The sequence below is a fragment of the Nilaparvata lugens genome, chromosome 7 (assembly GCF_014356525.2).
Source record: "Nilaparvata lugens isolate BPH chromosome 7, ASM1435652v1, whole genome shotgun sequence".
Taxonomy (NCBI): Eukaryota; Metazoa; Arthropoda; class Insecta; order Hemiptera; family Delphacidae; genus Nilaparvata; species Nilaparvata lugens.
The window spans coordinates 11,133,111-11,155,879 of NC_052510.1; the positions used below are offsets into that span (position 1 = coordinate 11,133,111).

Sequence of the window (22,769 nt, forward strand, 5' to 3'; positions counted from 1 at the left end):
CCAACTATATTCCAGAGCTGTAAAGCAAATACGTTAAATTATGAACTTTACTGTACGATTAAAATTATTTTATTTTAGGCTACCAATAATAATAATAATTCAAATAATTTCTCTGATTGCCAATGAATTGCAACCAGAGGAGTTTATTGACAAAACATATACATAATTATTATATTCTACATACAAAAGTTGCTAATAATAAACTTAGTCCTAATCATGATACCCCACTATAATAATATGTACGGTATCGGGGTGATCATAATATTCTTTCCTAAAGCATGTATAAATTTTTTTTTCTCACATTACTATTGCTATCTAGTCTTGAGACTAATGAGCAAATTTTATCAAACCTAATTTACTAATTGTATATAATATGGACTACAGTGAAACTCTCTTTAGAATTTCTTACTGCTACCTACTAATAATTATTATGTACATCTATTAACTTTACTACTTAAGCTAGATTTCACTCAATCACTGCTCTGCTTTCGAAATGTATAAATAAAATACAAATATTATAAGTAAAATATTTATATTGAATTCAACAGCACCTACCTAAAACGTGTATACCATTAGGTATCATATAGGTACGGTACTATTTTAAAGTAAAGTCATGTTCATTCTTGAATATAAATATAATTTTATTGTTTATTACACTATAAATAAAAAAGACATAAAATAATATACATTGTCCATCATTCAATGATGATGATTTTCATTCATCACCATAATAATTTGATATTATACTGTTATTATTCTAAAATATAGAAAAAAATATTAACTGCAATTTGTTACCTTGTCTTTCGAAGTGAAAAAAAATCGCTGTAAAATATATAGGGGAATATACTGAAAAAGATGGTAAGTTTTCTCCTTTCTCTTGCAAATTTGATAAGATATGGGTAGAAATTTTTTAAGGTGTAGGAAGATGTGAACATTTTCAATTGATTAGCAAAGAATTGAGAAATGAATGAATTTTGTACAATCCTAGGACTTGGTCTCAAGACTTCATTATGAAACTCATTGCTTGACCTTGACAAGTTTACTGTACGGTACGGTACACGTATTACGGTACCGTACTTTTAAGCTAATTTTTATTGATGAATTTCCTGGTTCAACAATACGCCAAGACCATTCACACCCAAACTTAATTTAGTCATAACCGTGAGCCTTCGAGAATGGCAAATAATTATCAATTTCCCAAATTCTATAAATAATTCATCATCTCTTTTTTCTCTCCTCTTCTTAAATAACATCTTTTTGGCTTTCCTTCTACTTCTCTCTCAACTTATCCTCACTTCTTTCTCTCTCGCAAAACTCAATCCAAATAAACTATTTCACATCTCGTCCTGAAACTATTTTACTCTATTAATCCTCCTCATGCTATTCCCAACATTTTTTCCCCCATATTCTCAGGCCCGGTTGCTCAAAAGCCAGTTAAATTTGAACCGTGATTAACTCCATGAGAATCATCCAATCGAAGAAGGCGTTTTTGAAAAGACGGCTTCTCTGATTGGTTCTCATGGAACTAATCACGGTTAAAATTTAACCGGCTTTTGTGCAACCGGCACTCAATCACTTAATAGTGCATCACTTGAGCAATTTCCGACGGTTTTCAACTCTTATAGCCCCAACTATATGTATGTTAATACGAAAGTCTAGACGAGCTGAATTTATTCAGAATGGCATATGGCTTCCTTTGACATACATTATACTCGTATAGTTTTCTCCATAAGACACAATAATGCATTCTGTAAAAAATCTGGAAAATTTCAGCTCGTCTATGACGCTCGTATATAGTAGTTGAGGCCTTCTCGCATCTTTTCAGTTTCATTTTCTCCCTTCGTATGCTCAATATCGCATCTCCGCTATGTACTTCTCTCATATAGGAAATAAAGGTTAGTAAAAAGCATTTCTTCATAATAAATGTTATGATAATTTTATTTTTTGAAAAATATTTACACTTCTTTAATGTTTTCCTTATTTTCAAGTGCTGATATATTTTCTCAAACTTTTGACTCATACGGTACTTATGCGATTATTATAATTTTGCAATTAACACATCATATTTTTTCAATGAAATATATGAAGTAGGTACCGTGGGTACAAAATATTCTACCTGGACAAATTATTACCAAACATAAATCCTACCTAATTACTTATTAAAATCTGTATAAAATATTATTGTTTGATGAAACTAAAATAATAACACAAGTTTTGATCAAGGTTGATATTAAAGTAGCCTACTATAGACTATAGTTTTCATTTAGGTCTAAGCCTACAACATAAATAAATGAAAAGAAATTCAATGATGCCTTTTATTATATAAAATATTATTTTCCCGGCTGCTGCAAGAGTGGAAGGTTTAATTTCTTAAATTAAGCCATTGCATTCATTTTCAAGATGTTTTGTCTCAATATCTGAAAATATTGGTTGTCTATCGGTGCTGCATATTATAAAGTTCTTTATAAGCCTACCGTACCTAAAACCTATAAAAAAATTAAATATAATTTACCCATTCAAATTATCTTACTTTTTTACAATAATATTGCAATATTATTCAATTCATGTTTTCCATTGTAGACTTTTTTGTATAACATAAGAAATAATAAAGGATCTTTCGATGGTGAATAGATGGGGGATTTTCAGTTTTCACTGGCTCACTTCTTGGAAAATTTAGTTCATTGATTTTGTCACAGTGAAAATTATTTTCCATAGTCACGACATCTAGCGGTAACTAGATGGTACTGAGAACCACTCTTGGTCTCAGACAGCACCGTATTGCGCATGTGCTAGTAACGTTTTTTCCCGTTCCATTCAGTCAGTTCTTTGAATGTAACCTTCTTTGTGATTACCAGGAGAAAATGAGATTTTTACACAAATTTTATCTTTAAAGGATATTTTATCCTTATTTATTTTTATTGAGAAGTACAAGATTTCTGATTTATACATCTTGACAACTTGACAAGTATATTATTATTGTTTTGAAGGGTAAAACTTTGATATATGGCAACTCTATTACATTTCTTCTCGTTCTCTACATTGCACAGTGCACAGCTGATTGTTCGCTTGGAATTTGTGACAGTCTGCTTTTTTATGACAGTCTGTTTTTGTCGGTGCTGGGTGTAGTTTAATTTATAAAACTTGTGCGTTTAACGTAATTCTTGAAAAGAATTATTTGTGGATTACTGCCAAACAAAACATTTATAAACAGATAAATGTAAGTAGTTAAGAACAATCTTGTTCTATTAAAATTTATTGTGTTAATGAATTTATAATTTAGCCAAAACTATTTGATACGGTACAGTGAATTCTGCATTTATTCTAAGAAAAAATAATTACCGTAACATGAAATATAATATAGTTATAACCTTATTAGTACTTGAATGAAAGTCCTCAAAAGTCATTTTTATTTTTCTCGTATCAACTACCTGCTGTGTTAAACTAATATTAGGTTATGTCTTGGTGGGCAACATTTAAAAACCACAGTGGCTGAATCAATGATTTACCGCGATTTTTGTCTCATATTATTCAAACTACAGACAGATACCCATTCTTAAGTGTTTTTAAATACTTATTCTTGACAGAGAAATGCTTAATTACAATATAATAGGATGACACTTTGGTGTCATCTGTAGAAAGATTATATCAATTTGTTATGTTTCTAGATCATCAATTACCGGAATTTGATTATTTTTGATTACAGTAAGCTATTTATTTTTTAAATTACAATGTTAAACATCAGCAAAACTTGAGCTAGACTTGATCATCAAATTTATCGGGTCAATGCACTTAATTCTGTTGTTTGTAGTATTCAGCAGAGGAAACAAAATACGAATTGAGTTCTATTCTCTGTGGTCAGCAGTTCTTTAAAAGACCATTGTCCCGATTCGGATTTGCAACATTTGTATATTAACAGTACCTGCCTATCATAGATGGGTAGGTACTTTCGAAGATGGCGTCTCCAACCAAATGCCAGCAAAACAGAAGTTGCATGCTTCCACCTGAACAATAGAGAAGCTAACAGAGAGCTAAGAATTCAATTCGAGAATAGAAGCCTTAAACACAATAAGGCTCCAAAATATTTGGGCGTGATACTTGATAGGACACTTTCATTCAAAGAGCACCTAACAAAGACAGCAGAAAAACTAAAAACCCGAAACAATATTATGCAAAAACTTTGCGGAACATCATGGGGAGCTTCAGCATCTACATTACGCTCTACAGCCCTAAGCCTTGTCTTTTCAGCTGCTGAGTACTGTGCTCCAGTCTGGATGAATAGCTCTCATGTTCATAGGGTTGATGTTCAGCTAAATAACTCAATGAGAATGATAGGTGGTGTTCTGAAATCTACCCCTGTGGAATGGCTCCCGGTGTTGAGTCACATCCCACCCCCAAATCTTCGACGCATGAATGCCCTCACTAGAGAGTACAAGAAGATACAGGAAAATCGAAGCCTGCCAATACATGAGGATATACAAGATGCCAATCAGAGCCGTCTGCAATCTCGTAAGCCACCGGTTAGGACGGCAATTACAGCCTTAGATTCAGATTTCCGTTTAACTGAGGCCTGGCAACAAGCGTGGTCAGCAAAGCAGAACATTGACATCCCATTTGTAGCCAAAAGGCCACCAGGCTTCGATTTGCCTCGTAAAACATGGTCGGCATTGAATAGGGTACGAACTCATCATGTTAGATGTGCCTATCTGATGCATAAGTGGGGGAAGGCTGACTCCCCTTTCTGTGAGTGTGGAGCAGTCCAGACTGTGAGACACATAGTGGAGGAGTGTCCCAGATCAGCATACACGGGTGCACATGAAGATTTCCTGGTGGCTAAACCAGCATCAATAGCCTACTTAAATATCCTGGAAGCATGCCTCTAATTTCCAGGTCAAAAGTGACTAAGATATTTTCATTCGTTTTATATATGAATTTTCTATTGTTTTCTTTTTTTCGAATTTTGTGATCATAAATGTGTTGTGTATACTGCCATACGCTAAATAAATAAATAGATGGAGGGAGTGGGAAATTTTTAGATTTATCAAGATTGAGTTACAATATAAATTGCCTACACTCTATAGTATATAATTGTATTTATAATCAAAGATTATAATATAGGCTAATCTGTAATTTTTCAGGTCTACATCATCTTCTAGCAATCAACCCGCACCACCTGTTAAACAGTTCTCGTGAGTACTAACGCACCAAAGTATAAATTTCTTTCTTTTTTTTAATAAATTATCATAACACAACCCAATTTTCTATTTTTGTTAGTTACTAAAAGTAGGTTAAAGTTGACTTACTATATGCTATATATAGTTGAATAATGCAGCTATATAGGAACTGAAATAGGAATTCCGCCGCATGTAAAGTAGAATCTTAAAGAAAATATCCATTCATTCTTATCTGGAGTTGGAATCAACAAGCTGTTTCCAAAATACTTTCAGATACTTTTCAAATTTTTCCTTTGCCATAAAAAAATACAAGTTTCAAAACAAAAACACCATTTTAATACTTATTTTAAACATATACATGAAATAAATTATATTTTCTTATAATAAACTTACGGTACCCTAGCAAAGCAAAAGGATTGTCTGCTGCAAAGAGTGTCAGCAGTCTTTAAAATCTTTCAACTAAATGAATAAAAAAATACTTGAAATAATTCATGGACCAAATGAATCTTGATTGAAATTAAATCATTAGGGACCATAAACAATCAATTGACTTTCTCTATTGTAAATCTAACACAGTGAATGTATGAATTCCTCCAAGACATCTCCAATCACAGATCAAATTCATTCTAGGTAATCCAAAGACAAATTCCCATTATCAATAAATCAATTAATTAGGCTAGATATTCATAGCCATTCAAATGTTATAACACAAATACTAGCAGTGAGTTTCAATATTTAGTTTAGTTAGAAGTTAGAAATGATACATTGCACTTGGAAGATACAAATCACTTGAAATAAGCAAATGCATTAAATTAGAAAAAATGCATATTAATAGCTTATATCTTCAGCCTTCATTTACAAATTTATTTGTTTTTTGTAAAGAAAGGCAAAACATTTGTAAGTTATACTTCTAAAATCTGCTCCCTATTAAAATTATAATTTTCCGGAAAAAAATATCAAAATATTTTTTCTATCAATTAGCAATAATAACCAATAATTGAGTAGATTCTCCAATCAAAAAAGGTTTTATCGGGTTTCGCCCTAAAAATCTAAGTAGCCTAGTCTTAAACTCCCAAAATAATAATTTCTAAAAATATAATCAATCTTTCGACTGTCTTTTCTTTCTCATTATACAAAAACAAAGGTCAATTTTTTTGTAGAAATTTTGATAAGACAACAAACTATTCTTTGCCACCTTATTACAGCTAATGTCTGATATACTAATTCGACGACAATCTCTTATCTTGGATGAAGTGAATACTCAAATATTATGTCTTGTTCCTAATCATTCAAACAATTTAAATAAGAGTAATAATTCTACTCATATTCAAACTCTTGAGAATGCCTTTTATCACCACTAATATTATTTTGATGGTGATGTATGATACTTTAATACTTCTAAATTATTAAAAGAAACTAAACACCCAAATAAGATACGTTGAGAACACTCAATACTTTTGTGAATGGGTGACCACTTCAGGCAGAATCACTTAAATTCAGTAATAAGATAAGAAATAGCTTTCTGATAGTTTGGAACTCACCTAAAACCTTACATCTTTGAATATATTTTTCATCATCATCATTACTGTATTATTATTTCAGCAACTTTACACTGGCCTCATAGTCACATGCACTGAAAAATATAATAAAGAATAACTGGATATAGAGTTTATTGGAATACTGCTAGTATAATTAAAGAGAATAGAGACTTGAAAAGTGCAATGAATGCTGTTCTGATGTTTATTTAGTCTTAACAATATTCATAGTTCATAATAAGTAGTATGGATGACTTGGAATGAAAGACAATACTATTCTAATGGAGACAATAGTGGTAAAACTATTTTTGGTGTAAAAACAGTTTAAATTTAAAATTCATGATAGAATGAATCTATGAACCTTTAAAAATTATTGATTGCAGCTTGTACTAGGTTTATGGAATTTCATTCAATTAATTCAAGGTATTTCACTACTTTTCACTGAATTTATAGATTTTTGTTCTCTTGTATCAATAAATTTTTTATTGCACTCCACTACTTTTCACTACCTATTTCATTGATGCAGGCTCAAATTGATGTAATGGTTCTAATTTATTCAATAAATTGAATGCATAGGAATTCTGTAGTATTCTTCATATTCTTCATTCCAATGTTGTTTTATGTAGAACACACTTCGTTATTCTCTTGCAGATTTAGAATGTTACTATTTTCAATCACGTACTGTAATAACACCGAGTTATAGCGATGATAAACTCTAAGAGGCTCATAAAAATTGAAATGTAGGTTGAATAGCCGAATTTGTGATTTGGTACGAGTAGCTCACGATGGAATCTCCTATAAATAGTTGCTAAAACAATCTTGGCCATTCTCGAGAAAACGGCTTGAGAGGCAACAGGCAACAAACTACTGAATGATTTATTATAGCGAACCGCGAAGACAGGGACATTCACTACTAGTGACAGACGAGAACGTCACAAAAACAACAAAATGACACAATAATTGAGAAGCAAACGTGAAAAATGGACTATTTCAATTAGGAATGTTTTCTGATTTACTATGGTGAGGTCCACATTATAATGACAGTGTTTGATTGGATTGCTATCCTTGTCTATCATTCAACAAAGCGGATAGCGCTATCTCTTTCTCGCTTTGCTCTGTTGCCAGATCTTCTTTTAACGATGTAGAATTAATAAATTAATTAACAAAATATTTCATCTTAATCATGAAAATTCATTATGAAATTATTGAAAAATATAATTTCTTGCTCAATAAAATATGATCGATTATTTTAAACGAGAATGAACAGTTAATATAACATTAATAAACCGGTATCAGCTACCGTCTTCAGAAGGCATTGAAAAGACAGAGGATCGGCAACGTTTTTCTCCTATCTTTCTCTACTGTCATTATAACGTGGACCTCACTATAGTTCTAGTACAGAACTAACACACTCCTCCCCTCTTCAATATACTGTACTTATTCATCCCTATTTATAAATTCTATCAATATAAATATATGCAGAATTAGTTTCTTTTCAAACACTTCTAAATTATCTTTGAACAAGACGTAAGATTTGTTTGAATGTGTCACAAACTCAATTACCAATCAATATGGAAATACACCTAACTATCCTATCACCTTCCCAACTACCGAGAAAGAGAAAAAAAATACGTAGAAAAGTTAGTGTTTTATCTAATCACGAAGTGGCACATAAATCAGTTAAATGTCAATAATTATTCTCAAGCATTGTTTTTGACATTTCTATCCAAAATCCAATTGACATATATTTTTGATTCTGTCGACTAACCCATGAGTTATTTCTCCTTAATAATTGTATTTTTTCTATATTGTATAAGGTATTTTAAAGTAAAGTTTTCAAGTCATAAAATAAATTGTCACTATCATTAAAACTATCATATTCATGAAAAATGCCAATAAATGATCGTGGTTGATAAATCGTATAATTAATCAATGTTGTAACAACCGAAGCTAGTTCTTTGTTATTAGAATAAAAATTAGTGGTTGTAATGAATCTCTTATTATTTTTTTACATATATTGCATTCTATCCAATATCATCTTTAATTCTTCACAGACTAAATTATTCACTTCCTGTGCATTAAAGAATAATTAATTCTCTTTTATTGTCATGTGATTTACTACTTAATCCTCTAGCATTTGAGTGTACTCTATCATTTATTAACTCCATTGAAAAGTGTAATTTGAAAAAATGATTTTTTTGTTTTTAATTCAGTATGATACGCAGTAATATCATACATCAATAGTAATATCATACACTAGAAATTCTGAATCGCTTAGAGTGAACCAGTGCAATTATGCAAATACATTGAACTGTTTTAAGGAGTTCGGTATAAGAGCTTATAATAAGCTTCCTGCACATTTAAAAGAGCTAGAAATGGGTCATTTTAAGAGCCATAAAAAATATGTTAATAGAAATATGTCCATATAGAAAAGAGGAGTTTCTAATTTGAGGGTATTTTGTTTGGTGTTTGTATTATTATTTCTTTGAATGTAAATACTTTTATTTACCATGTTTAATCTATAACGATGCTATGCATTTGTATAAATGTTTTCTGCAATAAAGAAATCTTGAATATATCTTCTTAAAATGTATGAAATCAGGGCTACTTACTTTTATTTATAAAATAGAATTAGGCTATAGTAGGCCTACACTTTTTGAAAATAATAAAATTCACTAATATAAATATAAATATTATATTCTTAATCTATTATTTTTAAAAAAGGGTACTATAATTCTCTTTTATAAATACATCAATATTATATTGCTGAATGATTTCAAACCCATATTCATTTAAACTCATCCTACTTTTGACTTAAGGGATTGGTTCACTAATCTCAATTTCCTATCTTCTATTAAAGAAAAGTGGCGAATATTTTCACAGCAGCGCCAGTCGAGTCCTGTGTTTTAACACGACCACCGAAATTGACCCTGGAATTCTATTCACGTAGCTCTTGCGTGACTATTCGGCATTCTAGGGTGGAATCCTCCACCATGTATTGATGTTCTAACATAAAACTTCACTCTACTAGCCAAGCAAACTCTCTGCATAAATTAACTGAGTAGAAGGTTGGCCTTACGAGGATGTACTGCGTTTATTTATTCATTATGAATACATGTCATTGTTATTTAAAAATATTATTTGTACCATGTATTTTTTTGTGGTATAAACTATTTGATTTGATTACAAAATAAAATTGACAATTGTCATACTAACTACGCAATAATTGTGTGTGATACTAACTTGATAATCTGTGGTTGTAACGGTTGTTAAAATTTATATCTTTCTTGGTTGCAACTCATGCTCTTGACCAATTACGACACAGTTGCATTTACATACATTAGCCCAGTTGATTTTTGGTTTCAACCTGTCTGATTTTGAAATTTTTTTGATGAATATGTTTACTTTTCTAAGGAAGTTGATTAATTTTTGATGAAATTCTTACTTTGATGAGTGTAGAAGTAATCGGTTAGACAGAACAAGTATACTTGCCTTCCAAACTGCTGTATTTCTTCTTGTATTCCTAATTTTTTTTATATTCTGCTATTTATCTCCCTGTATTCCTCTATTGTTTTCATATACTGCTATATTTCTTCTTGTATTCCTATATTCTTTCTATCTTCCTATAGGACTTCTATATTTACTTGCCTTCCGAATGACTTGCAAAATATATTTAAGCGCAACGTAGGGAAGAACCACCTGGTGCTTTAAAATGCGCCGATATTTTTAGCCTCTAATCGAGTCGTTCACGTCAAATATTTTCAAATCACTCTCACTTTTTATTGGAGATGTTGCAAGAAGGTGAAAACTGAATACAGTATTACCATTCTTGCCATTTTTAACACTGCCACCAGAATAACCCTGTTCTAAAACTAACATATTTTGTGTACTATGGTATAGAGTTAGTGCATTTCCTGTACTATGCTATAGAATTGAGTAAAATATTATTTGTGATTCTGGCAATTCGAATATTCAGTATCGAATTATAACATAACTGTGTTTTTTATAGTATTATTAATGTCTGGTTCCCTATCTGCTTCAGATATTTTGTTCTTCAGCACACGTAAATAAACAACAAGCAACACTTGTTTTCAATAGGTGTTGTTTAATCTGTTCATTCAAAGTCAATCACTCCTTTCCTTCTCATTATCTTCTTCTCGCTTCTCTTAGTCGATCTTTTTGGCTTGTTCCTCCTTCTTCTCACCAACCTGCCAAAATTTCAAAGTAGATACAACCGACCTTCGAACCGTCACTTTTATTTTTGTTACAACATTTTATAGCCTCATGTGACGATGACTTTACTCATTCTCTTCACTTTTCTCCCTCATCTCCTCCTTCTCGTTTTTCCTCTTCTATTTTATATTGCCTCCTTTCATCATGTGGAGATCGTTCACCCAGATAGTAGACGTCTAGCTGTCTTGTACAACATCACTAGCAAACTCCAAGTTCAATGAATGAGAATAGTTAACATGAATTAGTTGTGTTGCTAGGTTGAATGAAAAATACTGTAAAAATGTAATGCTTCAACCTACATTTTAGTCATTGATTGGTATTAAATACAGCTTGAAAAGAACTACATGGTTACACTCTCAAGAAAAATGGGCGAGAATTTTTGGTAGAAAATTCTATTAATTACATAGGCTTATAGACTCGTGTATTAAATTGTTCTCCTACCATATTGAAATAGTCTAACTGTTCCAATGAAATTAATAGTCATCTACAGTGAGGTCCACGTCATAATGGCAGTTGAGAAAGATAGTAGAAAAATGTTGCCGATACTCTGTCTTGTCAATGCCTTTTATAGACGGTAGCTGATACTCTGTCTTGTTGCCGATACTCTGTCTTGTCAATGCCTTCTATAGACGGTAGCTGATACAGGTTTATTGATGTAATATTTACTGTTCATTCTCGTTTAAAATGATCAATCATATTTTATTAAGCAAGAAATTATATTTCTCAATAATTTTATAATTAATTTTTATAATTTAGGATAAAATATTTTGTTAATTAATTATCAATTCTACATTGTTAAAAGACGATCTGGCAACAGAGCAAAGCGAGAAAGAGATGGCGCTATCCGTTTTGTTGAATGATAGACAAGGATAGAAATACCATTGCTAAAAAAACACTGCCATAATAACGTGGACCTCACTATAAATTATTAATAATTTGAATACATGCTTTTTCCATCTCTGAAAATAATGCTTGTTTCAATCTTATCAACAGCTTTTTGTCAACTGGTTGACCTCTCGTAGGCCTAATTGAAAAGCATGCCTCTTGAAAAGATAGAAGTTTTCCTCCTCAGTGGCAGATAGCAGTTTTTAATCCGTTTTTTTTGATAATTCAACGCTACTACAACTTTGTAAATCCGTAATAATTGGATTGTTAGTCATTAAACGTCTAGTAATCTGTTTCAATTGAGCATAAAATTGTTTTTTTTCCGAGTTTTATCTCTCAACTACAAGAGTCAATCTTGAGACATTGGAGTATTATAGTTTGATAGCAGTACTTACTATATTACACTCTGATAGCATACTTTTTACTATTACCAAAGGTCATCTCAAACTAAAAGAGTCTAAGATAAAATTAGAATGTCATTTTGATAATTCTACAATTTTTCATAATTCTTGTTAGTCTTAGTAATATAATTGATTTTGTAGAAAAAACAGCATTACTTGAAATCTAATCACTTCAAAGTGCACAACATGAAGATTCAACAGGCTAACACCTGAAATGGATTTATTGCCAACTTAGAATATTCAATTCATATTACAAGCTCTTTATAATATGACATATAATTAAAAATATAAATAAATAAACATAATTAATTATTCATACATAATAATATACCTATAAAGTCTAGGCATCACTAGCAAAAAGAAAGTCTGCCCGCTGGTGAGAGTTTCAAAACAGTAAAAGAGGAACATAATATTTCGAAGCAATGAAGAAATTTAGGTGCAAATTTAACTAATAATTACAGTAGAAACTTTAGAACAGTAGAATCATCAAAAATTAACAAGTATTGTGCAGAGAAAACACTATAAAATAAAATTAAAAGAATTGAAATTAAATAATAAATTGCAATTGCAATTCAAGGTAAAGACTTGATCCCCAATTTTAAATGAACAGTATAAAAGTTATGTTCATTCAAAACTGTAGTTTGTAGTTTCAAATTGTCCTTTTCATCCAGTATTCCCCTGTGAATTTTGTAGGACTATACATTTTATAGATATAATCTGTGCACTATATAATAGAATAACGACTCACCATGTTATTAAATATTTCTTTCTATTTCAGATTATTACCAAAGATTGTGAATGGTGGAATAGCTGGCATAATAGGAGTAACATGTGTGTTCCCCCTGGATCTAGTCAAAACACGTCTACAAAATCAGACAGTGTCTCCAAATGGGGAACGCATGTATACCTCAATGTAAGTACTTCTTTGACTATACATTCTAAAATACTCAATTGGTATTTATTAAGGTAGACCTATAATTGAAGATCCTTGAATTCAAATGTATTGAAATCTCAATTTTCCAATTTTCATTAAACGTTGTGATTGTTGGATTATTAAAAATCTCTACATTCAAAAGATTCGTAAATATAAATAATATTGATGTTTTATTGATACTGAGTGTTGGATTTGTATTGATGAATATCAGTCAATGATGGTTGAAACATTTTCTGTGAAATATTAAACATCATATCTAGATGATGTATGTATAAGAAGATATATTATGCACCTATCATGTTGTATGGTGCTGAGACATGGACGATGACAGAGAGAGAATGGAGTAGAATACAAGCAGGAGAAATTAGGTTCCTCAGGGCAATAAAGAGAGAGACACGTTGAGACAGAGTTAGGAATGAGGAGATAAGAAGTGAACTGAACATGGAAAGCATAAGGGGAAAGATAGAAAGTATGAGACTATGCTGGTTTGGAGACGTGAAGAGAATGGGAGAGGATCGGCTGACATAGAGAATGGAAGAGATGAGGATTGAAGGAAGGAGACCAAGAGGACGACCGCGACGACGATGGAAAGACACAGTGGTCAACTAAGTGGAGGAGAGAGGATGCAGATGGCCACAGGTTGAGGAAGAGCGATGGTGGGAAGACCGAGGAAGGAGGGGCATTGTTCATACCCAGACCCGGCACTAGCTGGAACGGGACACGGATATTTGTGTATATCTAGATATTAATACTTGATATACTTCATTTTGTAAATATTATTTGCAATCAATTATTGAACATGACTGTTGGAACTCCCTTCCCAGTATATTCCGTAGTATCAATATACAAGAGATGAGAAATCACAGCTTTATCGATTCACAGCTATTACTACTACTACGTGGTATGTGATAATATCGCAATCAAGTGTTGGAATTTTGGAAATTATGCATGATTTATTACATTTTGATATCAATATCTTCTTTCAATCTCTGTAGAGCTGTTAAATTTAACGATTTGATAGGCTATCTAGTAATAATGTATTAAGTGAGATGCTGAAAGTCCTCAAGGACGGTACAAGCTGATGTAACAATTTTTGAAACTGTAATAAGAAATGGTTTTATTTTACACAATTGAAAACTTCTCGGTACATAAAATAACCGTGGTGATTTATTGAAGGAATTTTAGATGAAACTTGATTTGAAACAAATACTGATTTCTCAACTTCTTTCCAATTTTGAAGCAGATTAAATTTTCATTAGGATTTTTTTTCAATTATATTTCTCATTTTAAGATGGACAAAATTTAAAACAATCCATCAGTTGATTCAGAGTCAGAGAAGTATCTATTGATCTAGATTTTGATGAAAATAATTATACACCTTTTATATTCACGGATGCTCCAATGATTAATAATGAAAATGGACTTTATCATTGCTCTTTTATCATACTCTATCAGCTAGGCCAAGTTCACCCATACACATCAATTGTTAATATTATTTGTTCTATATTATCTACTATTATAGTGATTCTATATTGCTATGCTAGGTTGACTAGATTTTTCTCTGATATTTTACAAACAGGTCACTTACCAAAGGCTTTCAAGAGAACAAAAATAATTGCAATCCTCAAGCCAAATAAACCTGAGGATCAGGCTGAAAGCTACCGTCCTATAGCACTGTTGAGCTGTTGCTATAAGCTGCTTGAAAGACTAATTTTGAATAGAATTGGACCAATAGTCTCAGAAGCTATCCCTGTGGAACAAGCAGGCTTTAGAACAAGTAGAAGCTGTGGTGACCAGGTTCTAGGCCTGACCAGTCATATTGAAGCTGGGTTTCAAAAGTGTTTGAAAACTTCTGTGGCATTTGTGGATTTGACTGCTGCATATGACACAGTTTGGAAACAGGGACTCTTATACAAACTGATACAGGTCATCCAATGTCAAACTATTATAAGGCTCATTGGTAATATGCTTTCTGATAGGAAATTTGAAGTTATTCTGGGCAATAAGATCAGTAAACAGAAAAAACTTAATAATGGTCTTCCACAGGGTTCAGTCCTTGCTCCAAGTCTTTTCAATTTATACACAACAGACTTGCCTATCACATGTTCTAAAAAGTTCATATATGCTGATGATATGGCCCTTGCAGCTCAGAATAAAAATTTTGAAAAAACTGAGGAAGTGCTCTCTGAAGACCTGAAGAAGATGGGGGAATACTTCCATAAATGGAGGCTTATTCCAAACCTGAAGAAAACAGAAGTCAGCTCATTCCACCTAAATAATAAAATGGCAAATAGGAAACTCCAGGTTCATTTCAATAATGTACTTCTCCAGCATCAAAATTTCCCCAAATATCTAGGTATTACACTGGATAGAACACTGTCTTTCAAAAAACACCTGGAGACCACCTCAAAGAAAATTCAAACCCGCAATAACATAATTCAAAAATTGTGTGGCTCTACTTGGGGTGCCTCAGCCCATACCCTGCAGTGCTCCACTCTGTCTCTTGTTTATTCTGTAGCAGAATACTGTGCACCTGTGTGGATCAATAGCCCATACACTAAGAAAATTGATGCGCAGCTCAACATGGCTATGAGAATGATTACTGGGTGTATCAAGTCAACTCCTGTAAATTGGCTACCAATACTGAGCAATATTGCTCCACCTCCCTTACGGAGGAAAAATGCCCTGTTAAAGGAGTTCAAAAAGATTTCCGATAACCCAATGCTGCCAATTCATGAAGACCTTCCCGACCTAGAAATAGGTCGCCTCAGATCTAGAAGGCCTTCATTGACATCTGCAAAGGATTTGGTTAGAACCAATTTCAACATAGACTCAGAGTGGAATGCTGCTTGGAATTTGCAAGCACCTGACCAATTGGCACGGCTTATCAAGCCAAATAAAGAGCCAGAAGGTTTCAGCCTTCCCCGTCACCTTTGGAAGGGATTAAACAGGATGCGAACAGGGCATGGTGTATGTGGGGACAGTCTGCATAAATGGGGGATCATTCCATCACCTGAATGTGACTGTGGAGCTCCAAAACAAACTTTGAAACATATAACTGAGGTCTGTCCTGTCAGGTTGTATCCCCATGCCGTTGAGGATTTTGTGAATGCTGCACCAGCAGCTCTTGAATGGTTGGCTGATTTGGACTTAGCATTATAATATGTCTAGTTTTATCTTGAGATAATTATGTTAATAAAACTACTGTCTCTCTCCATTTGCATAGTTTTATATTTTGACTTTTTTAATTTAATGACAATCAATTATTATAATTGAGCGCATAATATATATTTGAGGGGTAAATGTGTCAAAATGCCATACGCTATATATATATATATATATATATATAATATATATATATATATATATATATATATATTGCTATGAAATTGCGAGGGCTATTTAACTGAGTTCTTTATTTAAATTTTCAGATAAATATCAGGTTAATTAACTCTGTATAAAAATGTTAATCCATCCTCTGCCACTTCAATTTATTGATGACGATTTTCACGCATTTCTTCCTTGCATCATTTTTCCATCCGTTCCACCATCTGTATATTTTATTTTAATGAAGCCAATAAGAATATCCATGGAGATGTCTGTGAGCCTTTATTTGGATTCAAATTGAATAAATAAATCAATATTGGATAAATTCATGATAGTATTATAATACTGTACTATACATGTATATATGATTGCAGGGTGGACTGCTTCAGAAAAACCTACAGAGCAGAAGGATTTTCGGGCATGTACAGAGGTGAGACAATAACTATTCTACTTTTATATTTTTGGCAATCATCTAGACCCTAGACATAAACCACAGATTATAAATACAGGAATCATAGTTGCCGATGTTAAAATGAAGATAATGGTAAAACCGACCTCCATCTGTAATCTGTGAGCATGAATTTGATATGAATAATGCGTTAGTTTAGATATGAAAGTAAAAATCAAGTTGCAAATCTAGTATAGAGAAGCAGAGTAAAAAGAGTTAGGCCTACTCTGCTTATTGTTAATTGTTAAGGCTGTGCAAAGGCTAAAAATAAACTTTCTACTGGTGATATTTTCAAAGTTTCTCGATTTGTATATCATCAAGCTATCAAAATGAAAAAGTTTTCTCAGGAAAACATTTTTTTCCGATCATTACTTTTTGAGATATGAGCGCCAAAGTTAAAATTTTTGGGGCAGAATATTTCAAATTCCGTAAGAGATAAATTGATGAGATTTTAAGGATAAATTCTTCATGGTATTATTGATTGAATAAAACAAGATTTATAAAAAAAAATAATGTTTGAGAAAGTTATTGAATTTACTAAAAATGACCAAAAAATAACTTTTGGTCGAGTTATTTTTGGTCATTTTTTGTGAATTGAATAACTTTCTCAACAATTGATATTTTTTTATAAATCTTGTTTTATCCAATCAATAATACCATGAAGAATTTATCCTCTAAATCTCATTGATTTATCTCTTACGGAATTTGAAATGTTCTGCCCCAAAAATTCAAATTTTAGGCGTTCATATCTCAAAAAGTAATGATCGGAAAAAAATGTTTTCCTGAGAAAAATTTTTCATTTTGATAGCTTGATGATATACAAATCAAAAAACTTTGAAAAATATCACCAGTAAAAAGTTTATTTTCAGCCTTTGCACAGCCTTAAAGTTTGATTACTGATTTGACAATAATTTAAATTAGTTATTGTTCAAAAGCATGCATTTTGATGATGTTTTTAAACTCATATTAATTTCAATTATCGGGAAAATTTATAATGATCATTGCAAAATAGACATATCGATGAGAACATTTAAAATTATAACGTTTATGCAGTCGAAACTTTTTTACCTGAATTTTGTGTAGATAATTATCACACTTTTACCACTCGGGCTTTTCTAGACAGTTGAATCTTTTTTTCTGCTTTCAAAGTTGTGTGCTAATAAGTTTTGATGTTATGTTTTAGGGTCTGCCGTTAACATTCTTCTCATAACTCCTGAAAAGGCGATCAAATTAGCAGCCAATGACTACTTTAGACACCTGTATTCGCCAGGACCAGGGTAAGATATTCAACATTTCAAAACTTGTAAGATTATTATTTTCTTTTTATAAATAGATAATATTTTCTATTTAATATAATTGTCTTCTAAATTCGTGGTTTATATTATTTTTCTTTGTCTATTCTTCTTGCTACTGGGAAGGATATTTTTAATATTCTTTCCAAAGAATGGACATTGATATGTCCAAAGCTCCGCCAATTTATGTAGATGCATTACAATATTATCTTCTATATTTATTCCAAATTGATTTTTTTTCATATCATTATACAGTTCAATAATTATTTTCTTAGTTTATGTTATGTAAATTTATCTAAAACTTCGCTGTATTGTAAGCTATTGTATAAGTGTATAAGCCAGTATATATTGTAATCTACAATAGTACTCTATCAATCAATCTTCTCTTTTCTATTCCTCTTTCTTACTTGCTGTAGTATTCTTCTCTCTTTCTCTAGTTTTCTTATTTCTTTCTCTAGTATTCTTCTGTCATTCTTTCTCCGGCATTATATACTCTTTTTTCTCTAATATTCCTACTAATTTTATCCAAGTTCTGTACCATTCACCTTGAAAATTATGAAAACAGTTGATAGAATAGAAAGTTACAGAAAAATGATTTTTAACATCTCTAGTATTCTTCTTTATTTCTTCATCCAGCATTTTCTTTCTTCTCTGTCTAGTATTATATTCTTATTTTATTATTCAGTTATCGATTGGTAATCTGACATCTTGTGGGACCGGACTCCCCTTATTATAACCCTATATTATTTTCTCTATCCAAACACTTTCCATGCTCTGTACTATTGACCTCAACAATACAGTATTTTCAAACAGTTAATAGAATTCAACATGATTTATTTATACATTGAAACATACACTTTCATTCTCGAATGATTGGGAAAAGGACAACAATTTGGGTTTAAAGCCCAAAACTTTTCTTTTCCCCAAATTAAGTTAGAAATTGTCCAAAAATAGGTTATGTTTACACTTCATAATTTTTGTCCAATTATAACAAAACTACTTCATAATTCAATAGTTTATTACATAGAAATCAAAGTAAATAACATATTACAGTTGAAAATACAATTCAAAGATCTATTGAACGCTCCAATTGGTTTCAATATTATGTTGATTTGAACTTGATATAATTTTATTGCAGTAAATTGCTGGAGAAAATGCATTAAAAATACAATTGACAGATCTATTGAGCACTCCGAGTTGTTTTGAAATATTGATTCTAACTTGATGCGATATTATTGCTGAAAATACAATCAACCGATCTATTGAAAGTTTCAATTTTCTTCAAAATGTTGATTTGAAATTGATGTAATTTTGTTGCAGTAAATTGCCACTGAAAATGAATTGAAAATACAATTGAAAAATCTATTAAACGCACTGGTTTGTTTTGAAAATACAATTCAAATACGGTTGACAGATCTATTGAACGTATTTGTTTTTGTTTTGAACGCAACTGATTTGTTTTAAAATTGCAATTTAAATACTATTGACAGATCTATTGAACGCACTGAGTTATTTGAAAAGGTTGATTTCAACTTGATTTAATTTTGTTGCAGCAAGTTGCCGCTGCTGCGCGAAATGGCGGCCGGAGGCAGTGCGGGTCTGTGCCAGATCATAGTCACCACTCCCATGGAGCTTCTCAAGATCCAGATGCAGGATGCAGGCAGAGTTGCTGCTCAAGCCAAATTAGGTACATACTTTTTCACATACTTACAAGTTAGTCGATTACATTCCTCTTTGTGCTGTGCTGTGTTGTAGCAGGGTAGAATGATAGAAATGTTTCACATGCTTGTAAAACATCAACAAAAAATGTAAAACCCACTTAGTGACGTTGCCATTCTCTCTATAGTGAGGTCCACGTTGTAATGGCAGTGGAGAGAGATAGGATAAAAATAGCGTTGCCGATTCTCTACCTTGCCACTCTCTTCTATAAAAGATAGTTGATTCCGGTGTATCTGGTGTTGCTACCCTTGCCTATCATACGTCAAAGCAGATAGCGCTATCCTTCTCACTGTTGATACTTTTCAGATAAGTAGAAATTAGTCACATACTTTTTTCTCTTTGTGCTATGTTGTATTGTAGCAGGGTAGGGTGATATTAGAGCTTACATGCTTGTAAAAAACGAACTAAAAAATGACAAACCTACTCAGCGACGTTGCCATTCTCTCTATAGTAATGTCCACGTTACAATGACAGTATTTGATTAACATTGGTGTTGCTATCCTTGTCTATCATACGACAAAGCAGGTAGCGCTGTCATTTTTACAGTAGATAATTTTTCAGATAGGTAGAAATTAGTCAGATACTTTTCTCTTTGTGATAGGTTGTATTGTATTGTAGCAGGTTAGGATGATAGTAACGCTTACATGCTTGTAAAAACGAACTAAAAAATAACAAATCTACTTAGCGGAGTTGCTATTCTCCTTAGGGCAGGACATTCTATTATTGGTGGCTAATATGCTAACACTACGTTTAACCCTAGAGAAATTCAATTCAATTCAATTTATTTCACCCAAACACAAAAACAGTACAAAGATATGACAATCAGAAAAAAAACAATAATTATTATTCTTAATATCTATATCATCTATCTGTAAAATACGGCTGGAGGTGAAGAACTACTGGCATAAGTGAAACACTTGTTCGCCAGTGGGAGTAGAGACTTAACTGTTTCTAAATCTTAAGCTAATAATTTAAAATGAAATCTTTTTATTCAAACAATGGTAAGTATATTTAAAATAAATGCTATTAATTGTGAATTAATCCCGACAATAATGAATAGTTTTAAAAGCTGAAAAATATTTTGAACTCATAAAATATTAAGATGGAAATAATAGTTGTGAAGTATCCAGTTTTTAATATTTATTGGTACAAACTTAATAGGTACACCGATGAGCTCGTTCGGGATGCAGTTTACAATCTTTGGAGCGATGTATACCAGCTGCTTACGAATAACCGTTAAATTCGAATCATAAGTAGCATATCTATATAGATTGTATCTTGTTCTATGAGTTACATTGATTCTTGAAAATGAGCTTCTATGTTTATTGAAATATTTAAATATGCTAAGCACATAGAGTTGACGGATTGACATGACTCTCAATTCGCTGAATGCAATTTTTGAAGGGAACAATATGGGTTTATTTAATATGGTTTTTATGATCATTTTCTGTATAATGAATAGTGGTAACAAAAGAGTGTCATAAGTACCTCCCCAAACCGCCAAGCCATAATTTAATAGAGATTGTACAATTGCAAAATAAAGCATTCTCAACTTTGATAAATCAAGAATCGACCTCAACTTATAAAAATTATAGGAGACAAACCTTAGTTTATGGCATAGGTATTCAATATGCCTTCTCCATTTGAATCCCTCCTCGATTATCAAATCCAAATATTTTATTTGACTAGTCCTTTCAATCTCAGGACATCTACAGGGAGCATCGTCTAATAAATTACAATTTAAATGCAATTTAAGTGTACAATTTGTCTCTTCATGTCCAGAGATATTTCTTGAAAAGGCGATATATTTTGTTTTTTTAATATTTAAGCTTAGGGAGTTAACATCTAACCATCTCTTCAGAGTGGAGATGCCTCTAGAGGCGGCTCCTTAGACTCAAAATCGTCCTTAGACGTGAACAGATTATTGAGTAAAATTAATAGACAAATTTCAATCAATTCTAGCTTTGTAGGCTCAAACTGTGAGGAGAAGACTTGGATAACAATCCCATATTTAGGCCTTATATCTGATAAGATAGGTAGGGAATTGAAGAGGAATGGATTTTATGTTGCTTTCAAGACCAAACCGATTTTAAATAGTCTATTTAGCTGGAGTAAAGACAAAATTGATATTTGGGATAAAAGCGGGGTGTACAAACTTAAATGTGATGATTGTAATGCTTGTTATGTGGGTCAGACTGGTAGAAGTTTCAAAAGTAGAATTAAAGAACACATCAGAGATTGGAATAAACAAAATGGGGAATCTAACTTTGCAGAACATTTTATAACAAATAATCACAAGTTCACAGTTAAGGAGAATGTTGAGTTTCTGCATGTTAATAACAAAGGCAGATCTTTGAATATTTTGGAGGCTTTAGAAATAACAAGAGTAATTAAGGAAAATTCCCAGTATAGTTTAAATGACCAGATTAATTTCAACCAATACAACACTACGAATTTAGTTTTATCATAAAATTGTAAGCATACATTAGTCAATAGTTACTCCATTTACATATTTGTTTTATTATCTTTCACACTTGTTTTCTTGGTTCTTATTTTGTACTGAAAGTAAATTTTATTATCATGGCGATTCTGTTGCTTAAGCCGCCATTTTGTCACACCGTTGAGTGGGAGGAGACTGTCTAGCTAGGCCAATGGCAGGCGTTCATGCCCTCGACCAATAGCAGTACTCGCCTACTAGTATAAATTCTGCTGCTCTTGTATTTAGTTTTAGTTTATCAGAGATTGACAATGGTGTAATAACCGAAATCGGTCTTTCTAATTATCAATAAATCAGTGGTTTTTTGACAACTTCTTAGTCTTTTTC

General features: G+C 31.9%; 1 protein-coding gene across 3 annotated transcripts in view; it reads left to right on the forward strand.

Annotated features, from left to right (window-relative positions):
* Window positions 1-3,050: 3,050 nt before the first annotated feature.
* Window positions 3,051-22,769, forward strand: part of LOC111051320 (mitochondrial glutamate carrier 1) — a 65,799-nt gene continuing 46,080 nt past the window's right edge. Inside the window, exons 1-6 of one of the 3 annotated variants that reach the window (XM_039433693.1) lie at window positions 3,051-3,217; window positions 5,136-5,186; window positions 13,004-13,138; window positions 16,861-16,916; window positions 18,118-18,211; window positions 19,780-19,913. In XM_039433693.1, the coding sequence (XP_039289627.1) occupies window positions 3,216-3,217; window positions 5,136-5,186; window positions 13,004-13,138; window positions 16,861-16,916; window positions 18,118-18,211; window positions 19,780-19,913 (472 nt within the window). In that variant the 5' untranslated portion in view covers window positions 3,051-3,215. The remainder of the gene's footprint in view (window positions 3,218-5,135; window positions 5,187-13,003; window positions 13,139-16,860; window positions 16,917-18,117; window positions 18,212-19,779; window positions 19,914-22,769) is intronic. The other 2 variants (XM_039433692.1, XM_022337811.2) reach the window with 2 other exon arrangements.